The sequence below is a fragment of the Schistocerca americana genome, chromosome 2 (assembly GCF_021461395.2).
Source record: "Schistocerca americana isolate TAMUIC-IGC-003095 chromosome 2, iqSchAmer2.1, whole genome shotgun sequence".
NCBI lineage: Eukaryota > Metazoa > Arthropoda > Insecta > Orthoptera > Acrididae > Schistocerca > Schistocerca americana.
Window position 1 is genome coordinate 661,331,931 of NC_060120.1, and position 12,496 is coordinate 661,344,426.

A 12,496-nucleotide genomic window follows, 5' to 3' on the forward strand; every position below is an offset into this window, starting at 1 on the left:
CGTATGGGAAAATCCCTATTTCATCGGTACCTCGGAGGCGCTTTGTCTCATTTCTCGTGCGCCGACCATAACATCACGTTCAGACTCACTCAAATCTTGATAACTTGCCTCTATGGCAGCAGTAACCGATCTAACAACTGCGCCAGACACTTGTCTTTTATACGCGTTGCCGACTGCAGAGCCATATTCTGCCTGTTTACATATCTCTGTATTTGAATACGCATGCATATACCAGTTTCTTTGGCGCGTCAGAGTATGTTAAGGCTTGGAACTAAACATTGTATTCTAACTACTGCCCTGGTGATCCCCAGAATATCATGTTTGCCAGTGTATGTTTTACTAAATATTCAAAATATCGCAGTACAAGACATCAATGTTTCCTACTAAGGTAAACTGTTCACATTGACGCATTACACATTCCACGTAGTAGAAGTCTCATCCAGAGGTACTCAGTACTCTATCTACTTTGCAAAATTTCTGTTTCCAGGAAAACTCTACGGTATCCGTTCCCATTCTCGAATAAGACCCCATAATAGATTTGACCTACTCCCAAGCTTTCGAAGAACCTATGGTTTCCCATGTCTGAGCCACGAGCACTCTCGGTGCTTGGTGGGGTAATACCCTTTTTGGTGCCACACCAGCGCACTACGGGATATGAGTCGGTGCACGGAACTGAAAATAGTGATAACCTGCACTCGGTGCAAACCACAGGTATTAATGGTTCAGTTGCTGGATTTTCATCAGATGCTGGTACAGTATGTAACCCCGATATAACGGAAGTAGGACTTTAGGAACGGGAAAATCCCAAGGATACCATGAAACAACGATTCCACAAGTGAAAATCGAAATAATACTGCAACTTATATATGTTGTGCTGTGCACAAGGCCGTCCACGGCATGGCTCGGCTTTGTCCCGTGTTGTCCCTGCACCAGAGCGGCAGGTGTAGCGAACGGCCTGTTGTGCATACACACAGCTGGGGGCTGGCTGCTTATTCGGTGAATGTCGACGTGGCAGATGCTGATATCGTAGCGCCACCTTCACACGGCTTTGCTGCTGGTGAACAACAGCGATACGGTGGACGATGGTGTCGCACAGGCTCAAAGCCTACCGGTTGTACCGATTATGACTGAGTCGCTACAAACTTGTCGATCCCGTGGCGGCGACGTACGGGCCTACACGGGCGGCATCCTATCATACCCTGCTGTCTCACTGATCTGGTTGGCTTGCGTTAGGGTTCAAATACAGTTATCTGGAGCTGACCACACTGAAAATGTACCTACCACTTTCCACCGCCGGCCGCTGTGGCCAAGCGGTTCTAGGCGCTTCAGTCCCGTTCAAATCTTGCCTCGGGCATGGATGTGTGTCATGTCCTTAGGTTAGTTAGGTTTAAGTAGTTCTAAGTCTAGGGAACTGATGAAAAAATTGTTCAAATGTGTGTGAAATCTTATGGGACTTAGCTGCTAAGGTCATCAGTCCCTAAGCTTACACACTAATTAACCTAAATTATCCTAAGGACAAACACACACACCCATGCCCGAGGAAGGACTCGAACCTCCGTCGGGACCAGCCGCACAGTCCATGACTGCAGCGCCCCTGACCGCTGGGCTAATTCCGCGCGGCGCAACTGATGATCTCAGATGTTAAGTCCCATAGTGCTTAGAGCCATTTGAACCACGTTCCACCTCATCGATGAACCCTTTAGCTAACATGAAAGCTTTCTGAAAGGTGGTTATTATTCTAGACAATCGTTATCTTCTAGAAGGAGGCCGGAGGAGGGGAGCATGTACTGCTGCTAGGGTGCAGTATTAACAGGTCATTGGTCGCCGCAGGCAGCAGGGACTGGTGACGCACTACTTACAGGCTGTAGCCTGCGTCAGTACAGGGGCAAAGAGGATTATTAAATTGCCCAGGAAGTACACTGTTCAAAGGAATTAGGGGAACATGACTTTCGGTGTCAGCCATACTCCATTGACCGATAATTGAGGACTGGGTATGTTACCAAATTATATCTTTATCTTTCACAAATTAAGTACACAACAAAACATCATTACCCAAAAATAACTGAAATGTCCGACAGGTGTAGAAAACGAAGTGGAGAAATTCATGCTGCATCCTTCAATAATGGGTATGCCCTCGGTGAACATATATCACTTCCTCAGACCTACATTGCGTTCTCCATATAATTCTACGGAGGTCATCCTGTGGTATCCATTCCCATTCTTGAGTAAGACCCCATAAGAGGTCCTGCAGAAGTCACGACCATACATGCAGCAGCCACAACATGGTCCATCAGGATCGGTTGGATTTACGGCCTGGCGGTAAGGCGACCATGGACAACGACAAGATCTGTATGGCAGACAATACCGTAGCCTGCCCACGACATTAGAGAACAATTTGTCAAGTTCCTGGACAACACTTGGCAGGTACCGCTCAACACGAGTCTCCGCACACGAACACTGCAATCACCTTGCGTCACAGTATATCTGCACTGCTTCGTTAATAACACGTTTTGCAAGTGACGAAGTTGCCAGTTGAGATGGGAACGGCAGAACTGAAGGCGAGATGCAAGCTGTTGTCGTGTCAAGCGGGGTACTCGAACAGGGAATCTGGGTGCAAGGTATTTTCTCGCAACCTGTCCATTGTAATATGATAAGACACAATGCAGCGGCTCCAGTGTCCGTACTCAGATCATCTTGCAGTGCTCTGGCGGCATCTGTAAGACGCCACAACACAAAGATGGCCAAATATCGGTCTTCACGTGGGGTTATAATGCGTCAGCAACCTTGTCCAACCTGTCTCTCTGTACAGTGTCCACAATCTACATCTAGTGGCGTTGGCATCTGCAACAACGCGACCGGAAGTCCATCCTCTTTTGATCAAACAGACTGCCCTTGCAACGTGCCTGCATTAAGACGTCGCACTGCATGTGCTTGGTTGAATACAGCGTCCACAAATGACATCTGCGATCTGTGTACCTCACTAGAAAACACAGACACCGATATTCACTTTGTTCCGAGGGGTCACCTAACAATGTAATGCATAGTACAGCCAACAGATGGCGAATGATATTAACTGATGCCTACATTGAAAGCGAAGATCTCAAGCTACGCAGTAAGACCAAAGGTACTGCTTGTATCAAAATACATTGAAGTGTCAAAGAAACAGGTACAGCGATGCGTATTCAAATACAGAGATAAGTAAACAGGCAGAATACGGCGCAGCGGTCGGCAATGCCATTATAAAGCAACAAGTGTCTAGCGCAGTTGGTAGATCGGTTACTGCTGCTACAATGGCAGCTTACCGAGTGAGTATGAACGTGGTGTTATAGCCGGAGCACGAGCAATGGGACACAGCATCTCCAAGGTAGCGATGAAGTGCGGATTTTCCCGTACGACCATTTTATGAGTGTAACACGAATATCAGGAATACGGTAAAACATCAAATCTCCGACATCGCTGCTGCCGGAAAAAGATCCAACAAGAATGGGATGAACGGCGATTGCAGAGAATCGTTCAGCGTGACAGAGGTGCAGCCCTTCCGCAAATTGCTGCACATTTCAATTCTGAGCCATCAACAAGCGTCAGCGTGCCAACCATTCAACGAAACATCATCGATATGGCCTTTCGGAGCCGAAAGCCCACTCGTGCACCCTTGATGACTGCACGACATGAAGCTTTATGCTTCGCCTGGGCCCGTCAACACTGACATTGGACTGTTGATGACTGGAAACATGTTGCCGCGTCGGACGAGTATCGTTTCAAATTGTATCGAGCAGGTGGACGAGTACGAGTATGGTGACGATCTCATGAATCCATGGACCCTGCATGTCAGCAGGGGACTGTTCAAGCATGTGGAGGCTCTGTAATGGTGTGGGGCAGTTGGAGTGATATGGGACTGCTGATACATCCAGATACGACTCTGACAGGTGACACGTATGTAAGCATCCTGTCTGATCGCATGCATCCATTCATTTCCATTGTGCATTCCGACGGACTTGGGCAATTCCAGGAGGACAATGCGACGCCCCAAACGTCCAGAATGGCTGCAGAATGGCTCCAGGAACACTCTTCTGAGTTTAAACACTTCCGCTGGCCACCAAATTCCCCAGACATGAACAATTTTGAGCGTATCTAGGATGCCTTGCAAATCTGCTATTCAGGAGAGATATCAACTCCCTCGTGCTCTTGCAGATTTATGGACAGCGCTGTAAGATTCATGGCGTCAGTTCCCTCCAGCACTACTTCAGACAGCAGTCGAGTCCATGCCACGTCGTGTTGCGACATCTCTGCGTGCTGGCGAGCGCCCTACATGATGTTAGGTAGGTGTACCAGTTTCCTTGATTCCTGAGTGTAGATTTAAGATGCCTGACATTCATACAGGTGTTCCTCTAATTCTTGTGAACAGCGTCTTTTAGGTGAAAAGCTTACCTGAATCACCTTGCATCTGAACCTACGAGGGTAATCCCAAAAGTAAGGTCTCCTGTTTTTTTATAAGTACATAGACATGTTTATTTCGACAGTGGTTTACATCAGTTTACAGCTTGAACATTTAGCTATTTTTCGACATAATCACGATTTTTGTCAATGCATTTTTGTAGACGCTTTGGCAGTTTTTGCATGCCCATGTCATACCAGCTCGCCGCCAGCTCCACGGCTTTGGCGGAGAAGGATGCCACCACTGACGTGATTGTTGCTTGGTCTCAGGTGTAAAGCGATATGCCCAGGTTTCGTCACCCGTGACAATTGAGTCCAAAAGTTATCCTGTTCGGATGCAAGGCGGTGAAGATATGTGCGGGAAGCATCAACTCGTTGCCGCATGTGGTCTTCAGTCAGCATGCGTGGCACCCATCTTGCACACACCTTCCGGTAGTTCAATGCTTCGGTTAAAATTCTGTAAGCGGTGCTTCGGGAAACCTCAGGGACCGACGTGCAGAGATCATCCAGGGTGATCCGCCGATCTTCACGCATGCTTTGCTCAACCTTCAACACTGTCTCCTCAGAGATTGACTGTCTCCCGCTCCTTTGTTCGTCGCGAATTTTGGTCCGACCAGCTGCAAATTCTCTACACCAGTTACGAACATTTTTCACAAATGGCTTGAGCACTATGCGACTTAACGTCTGAGGTCATCAGTCGCCTAGAACTTAGAACTAATTACACCTAACTAACCTAAGGACATCACACACATCCATGCCCGAGGCAGGATTCGAACCTGCGACCGTAGGCGGTCGCTCGGTTCCAGACTGTAGCGCCTAGAACCGCACGGCCACTCCAGCCGGCCATTTTTGACACCCATGCACAACTCACCAAACACTTCCGTCAATTGGCGATGGATTTCAATTGGCGCAGTGCCGTTTGCTTCAAATGGTTCAAATGGCTCTGAGCACTATGGGACTCAACTGCTGTGGTTATCAGTCCCCTAGAACTTAGAACTACTTAAACCTAACTAACCTAAGGACATCACACACATCCATGCCCGAGGCAGGATTCGAACCTGCGACCGTAGCAGTCGCACGGTTCCGGATTGCGCGCCTAGAACCGCTAGACCACCGCGGCCGGCCCGTTTGCTTCAAAAACCGAATAACTGCGCGCAGTTCGCACTTGGCGGTAACATCCAACGGTAGCTCCATTCTCAACGGCTCCCAAACCAAGACTGAGCGCCTCAGCGCGGCGTGCGCATGTTTACACACTGCGCGTGAAGCACTCTTCATAACAGTGTGACCAACTGCGACACAAACTGAGTTCTGTACTTATAAAAAAAAATAGGAGGCATTGGTTTTGGGATTACCCTCGTACCTGCCACTTCCATAATTTTACGGTACAGTAATGTCAAATGTTTTTTATTCCAGTCTTTGATCACAACATCAATTCTTCAGACGATGACCGGTTTCAGTCCGTAATGACCATCCTCAGATCTTTTTTACACCATGTCCTAAAGTAATAAGGCCATAATGGCATCGTCAAAACGTATAAAGCTTTTGACGATGCCATTATGGCCTTATCACTTTAGGACACGGTGTAAAAAAGATCTGAGGATGGTCATTACGGACTGAAACCGGTCATCGTCTAAAGAATTGATATTGTAATCATAGACTGGAATAAAAAACATTTGACAGTATTGGATCACTGCTTGTATACGCGACCATGTCGCAGTTGGTGGTACAGTAATGTAGCTGTACTAAGGATTTGAAGTGCTTTGTCAGATGAGATGTTTTTTTTCTCTCAAGAATGAATTGGTACTACGGAGTCTCTGTGCGCGACAAGTAGGAATGCTCGTGTGCAGTGCGGCAGATACTGACCGAGAGGAGGTAGGTGATGTGGTAACCGGGCGCGGCGGTGACGTCGAGGGGCGACCAGAGGCGGTAGGGCAGGGCGTCGCCGTCGGCGAGCAGCGGGCCCGCCGCCCACACGCAGCCGACGCCGCTGCAGCACGCGACGCAGCCCAGCGTCAGTCTGCGCAGGCGCAGCTCGGCCGCCGCGGCGCGCCCGTCCCCCAGGCGCGCGCACGCTTCGCGCGTCTGCTGAACCAGGCGCGCCACCCGCCGCTGGCTCCGCATCAGGTACACCACCTGCGCAGCGTCCACCTGTTCCACTCTCACAGTACAACCCACTGTCGAGATGGCAGCACTGCACGAAATGGATTAAACAGCAAGAGACGTCGAAGGCTTCCATCCAGTCACTCACCGATCAGTCTGGCCTGGCAACGGAAGACAGCAAAACGAAAGCTGAAATTGTAAATTTAGCATTTGAGTAATCTTTCACGCAGGAGGATTGTACAAACATACCGCCGTTTGATTCTCGTACAGATTCCCGTATGGATGACATGGTGATAGACATCCCTGGGGTTGTGAAGCAGCTGAATGGGTTGAAAATAAACAAATCGCCAGGTCCTGATGGGATTCCAATTGGGTTTTACAGAGAGTACTCTACTGCATTGGCTCCTTACTTAGCTGGCATTTATCGCGAATCTCTGGCCCAACGTAAAGTCCCGAGCGACTGGAAAAAAGCGCAGCTGACGCCTGTATATGAGAAGGGTAGAAGGACGGATCCTCAAAATTACAGACCAATATCCTTAACATCGGTTTGTTGCAGAATTCTCGAACATATTCTCAGTTCGAATATAATGAATTTCCTTGAGACAGAGAAGTTGCTGTCCATGCATCAGCACGGCTTTAGAAAGCATCGCTCTTGCGAAACGCAACTCGCCCTTTTTTCACATGATATCTTGCGAACCATGGATGAAGGGTATCAGACAGATGCCACATTCCTTGACTTCCGGAAAGCGTTTGACTCGGTGCCCCACTGCAGACTCCTAACTAAGGTACGAGCATATGGGATTGTTTCCCAAGTATGTGAGTGGCTCGAAGACTTCGTAAGTAATAGAACCCAGAACGTTGTCCTCGATGGTGAGTGTTCATCGGAGGAGAGGGTATCATCTGGAGTGCCCCAGGCAAGTGTGGTAGGTCCGCTGTTGTTTTCTATCTACATAAATGGTCTTTTGGATAGGGTGGATCGCAATGTGCGGCTGTTTGCTGATGCTGTGGTGTACGGGAAGGTGTCGTCGATGAGTGACTGTAGGACGATACAAGATGACGTGGACAGGATTTGTGATTGGTGTAAAGAACGGCAGCTAACTCCAAATATAGATAAACGTAAATTAATGCAGATGAATAGGAAAAAGAATCCTGTAATGTTTGAATACTCCATTAGTAGTGTAGCGCTTGACACAGTCACGTCGATTAAGTATTTGGGCGTAACACTGCAGAGCGATATGAAGTGGGACAAGCATGTAATGGCAGTTGTGGTGAGGCGGATGGTCGTCCTCGGTTCTTTCGTAGAATTTTGGGAAGATGTGGTTCATCTGTAATGGAGACCGCTTATAGAACGCTGGTGCGATCTATTCTTGAGTACTGCTCGAGCGTTTGGGATCCCTATCAGGTCGGATTGAGGGAGGACATAGAAGCAATTCAGAGGCGGGCTGCTAGATTTGTTACTGGTAGGTTTGATCATCACGCGAGTGTTACGGAAACGCTTCAGGAACTCTGGTGGGAGTCTCTAGAAGAAAGGAGGCGTTCTTTTCGTGAATCGCTACTGAGGAAATTTAGAGAACCAGCATTTGAGGCTGACTGCAGCACAATGTTACTGCCGCCAACTTACATTTCGCGGAAAGACCACAAACATAAGATAAGAGAGATTAGGGCTCGTACAGAGGCATATAGGCAGTCATTTTTCCCTCGTTCTGTTTGGGAGTGGAACAGGGAGAGAAGTTGCTAGTTGTGGTACGAGGTACCCTCCGCCACGCACCGTATGGTGGATTGCGGAGTATGTATGTAGATGTAGATGTAGACGTCATGTCATGTGGCCTTCAGTCCGAATGCTGGTTCGATGCAACTATCCACGTTAGTCTACGCTGTACAAGCCTCCTCTAGTCTTTTTTACGAGAGTCTCTTCACATGTTCTGCACACTGTAGAACTGAAGAAAACAATTTAGTTTACAAAATACGCCTTCAATACAATCTCCATTCGTGCTTATGAAAGCTTCCCAACGTTTTAGCAACTTCTGCATTCCTGCTAGGGCACCTTCGTTGTTGAGCTGTCCGATTATTGGGGTCATCTCACTGGAAGCTTCTTCAATTGTATCAAAACGCTTTCCACGGAGTTGTCCCTTCAATTAGCGAAACACATCAAAGTTTGGTGGGTTCATATCAGGACTGTATGGTGGGTAAGGAAGTATTTCCTATCCATATTTCTCGAGCGTTTCTCTAACTGGATGGGCAGTATGCACTCTTGCATTATCGTACAAAATGATGACAACAGTTGCAAACAATTCAAGCCTTCTTTAACGAATTTTAAGGCGCAAATCATTTTGCAGGAACAGCTTGTAGTACGCGCCAATTATAGACGTCTCTTAGGATACTCTATTTGCAGCTGTTACTCCATTCGTGTCATACGCAAATATCATCGTCAGTTTCGAAATGTTTTCCTGCGTGGAGAGTCGGAACTTTTCCTCTGCGATGACTGAGACATCAGTTCTGGCTCAAAATCTCGTACCCAGGTATTCCTTTTCAGAAAATTTTCTCCTTCTGTTCTATACCGCTGAAGCAATTCTTCTGCGATTCTCTTGCGACCCGCTTTCTGCTCTTCTCACAGACCATGGGGTACCCATCTGGCAGTAACTTTTTTCATCTCTTACTTTTCGGTTACGGTTCTCTACAGTCAAGTGACAGACAGTATGATCTCATATGCAATGTCCCTGCATTGTCTCTGTCGAACATCTCTTGAAATGTCAGTAACAGTAACCAGAGAGGTTTAGTTTGTTGTAGTTGCTGACCTTCCGCTTCTTGGGTTCTCCTCTGTGCTTACCCGACCTTCATGGAAACGAACAGATACAATCCACTACACTATTGCGTCACACCTCTCTCAAAGTCCTGTAAATTTCCGTTGGGTTTTTTTGACTTAGGGATTCGTTTTTTTGACTTAGGGATTCGATTGTGATGTAGGAATGCTGGTGTCACTGTCACTACGTGTAATCTGACGTGACTAGGTTTCAGCTTCCGTTTTAAAAATGAGTTACGACACGCGCAAGCTGCAAACATATGAACGACACACCTAAAGTCTCGCTGACGACTGACATGAATTTCAACCTGATGACGCCAGCGCAATGTGCAGGATTTTTGAAATGATCCTCGTATGTATGGATTCACAGTCACTGTAAATTGCTTAAGGGGACTCTAACCAATAATTTTAAAACTTTTTTTAAGCTCTTTCACATCTTTCAAGTGTTTACTCTAATATCACAAAACGATTTGGTGTATTCGAATTACAAGTACATCCAAGAAATATTTTAAATATGGACTGAGCGGAGGGCCGTGGCACGCTGACAGCTGCTAGAGTGCTCGAGACAACAAATGTAAATGAAAGGTTGCACGGCGTCATTAGTCCAAGCGTCCCAAAGAAAAAAGAAAAAGAAAAAAGATATTTTTGGGTGTCGTAGGAGCTGTTTCTCAGTTCAGTATGGGATCTTTAAGACTGAAGAAAGTGGAAGTCTCAGCGCTCCTTTATTACCCAGCTTATCTTGAGAGAAAAAACGACTGATCAATCAGTTCACAACATGCTGCCGGAAGAAGGAAAAATTTAAGAAAAATGTTACCCTGGTCTTGAAGATACAGGAAGAAGCCTTACAGGAGCAGACAGAGAAAACGTGTGGTGACAGTGAATTAAAACGGGTATTTATCTTGTACTGGAATTCATTTTTAATAAAATTTTAAAATCGAGTTTCGCATAACTTTGTTTTTCTATGTTCAATGCTAATTTTTTTATCCTAAAAATAACTAATCTCAATGACATTTTTTCAGGAAGTGGTCTTGAGGTATTTGCATACTTCCATGCATTACTATTATCGAAAATGTATATTGTCTGTTTTATTATCATTTTTATATACCGAAAATTAAAGAAAATTTAAGATTGAAACTTGAAAAAAAACGGAAAGTAGATTAATAAAATTTTTCATAAAATTAATGCGTAGGACTATTGAACAATGTAAAGGTACCTAAAAAATATAGAACGTGAACATTGAGGTCTGAGTACCAAAAGTCGGTTTAAAAAATACCATTAAAATCATATTAAAAATTGAAAACTCAAACGACAAAGAAGTTTTGGACTTCAAAGATTGTCGCTACAGCTTTACAAGATCGACATAATTCTAAAATTCGGTTGAAATCGGAAAAGTAGAAAAAAATTTAATTTTTGGGCGGGTGAAATTGGTCAAAAAGTGACATTTTCTGATTATTATCTCGTAATAATATTTGATCTCTCCTGAATAATTTCATGCGTCATTTGTCGATTAATTCCAATTGTAAGTGTACTTTTTATCATTTCAAAGTTAACACTACAAGTGGAAAAAATCCAGTCTTCCTGCACTGACTTGCTATCTCTGGAACTATTCATTCTACAAGGCTGTGGTTTTCAGCTATTTATTCCTTGATTCATGTTAAGAGGTTGGATGCATTGTGTAAACAGAAATGACAGTATTGCACATGCATCTTGTGGATTTACTTTGTGGGTGTAGTGTTTTATAGGTGTTGAACTGTAAACATAGTGGTTTGGTGTACTACTACAGGTTCTTATATTCTTTTCAGCATGACGAAAAGAAAGAATTCTTTTAAGAAGCGACGTTTCTATGGGAACCAGGGTACGACTAGATCGCAATCTAGTGCTGATCCTGAAATAGATGTTTCGCAGACACACGAAAAGGACAGGCCTACTAGTGCTTCGAGGAGAAAACTTGGACACAATGAGGATTTATTTATTGACAAAGGAGACCATGTAAATAGTTTAGGTTATGTTTTATTAGATTTGAGTGTGTTAGGGCAAGTTTTACAAGATCCTATATCATGTAAGGTTTGTGGTGGGCAAATTAGCATCTTTGAGGACACATCTGCGAGGACTGAACTAGCTAACAAACTTGTTCAGTGCAAAGTCTGCAGGCTCTCTACGTCATTTTGGACTTCTCAAAAGTGCAAGAATGACATGTTTGAAAGCAATGTTAGATTCTTGTATGCAGTGAGGTGCATAGGTAAAGATTAGACTGCAAAAAATGGTTCAAATGGGTCTGAGCACTATGGGACTTAACTGCTGTGGTCATCAGTCCCCTGGAACTTAGAACTACTTAAACCTAACTAACCTAAGGACACCACACACATCCATGCCCGAGGCAGGATTCGAACCTGCGACCGTAGCGGTCGCGCGGTTCCAGGCTGTAGCGCCTAGAACCGCTCGGCCACTCCGGCCGGCATTTGACTGCTGTTCAAGTATTACGTGTGACCCTGAACTTGTCAAACCCACCAATCAGATCAAGTAATTACACAGAAGTAATAACTGAATGTGTCAAAACTGTTGCTGTTTCTTCTATGAAAGCCGCTGCTAAAGAATCAGTAGAATTAAATAACACGACAGACTTATCTGTGGCAGTTGATGGTACATGGCAGAAGAGAGGCCACACATCTAAAAATGCAGTTGCAACTGTCACTAGTGGAGACACAGGTAAAATTTTTAGACGTCGAAGTGTTTACTACATACTGCCACCAGTGTAAATCAGTTGACAATGAAACAAGGGCAAAATTGTGCCAAGAGTTATGAGGGAACTACTGGGGGTAAGGAGGCTGCTGCACTTGTTTCTATGTTCAGACCTCACAACAGGAAAGAGGTGTGTGCTACACTGAGTACTTGGGGGATGGTGATTCGAAAGCCTTCAAATCAGTCGTGGAAAGCCATCCTTATGATGAAAAGCATATTTTGAAGATTGAATGTGTGGGCCACGTTCAAAAACGGACGGGAACACCCCTTCGGAAATTGAAGCAGACAAAACGAAAAGAAAAGTTATCAGATGGAAAGACTTTAAATGGTCAAGAAAGAGTTACAGCAAAACCATTAATGAACTCCAGCAATATTATGGAATGGCAATAACGAATAACACACACGACCTACAAGGAATTAAAA

At 45.4% G+C, this 12,496-nt stretch overlaps 1 protein-coding gene across 1 annotated transcript in view; it reads right to left on the reverse strand.

Annotated features, from left to right (window-relative positions):
- Positions 1-12,496, reverse strand: part of LOC124594310 (odorant receptor Or2-like) — a 132,670-nt gene that overhangs the window by 103,204 nt on the left and 16,970 nt on the right. Inside the window, exon 2 of the mRNA XM_047132673.1 lies at positions 6,298-6,567. Within this exon, the coding sequence (XP_046988629.1) occupies positions 6,298-6,567 (270 nt within the window). The remainder of the gene's footprint in view (positions 1-6,297; positions 6,568-12,496) is intronic.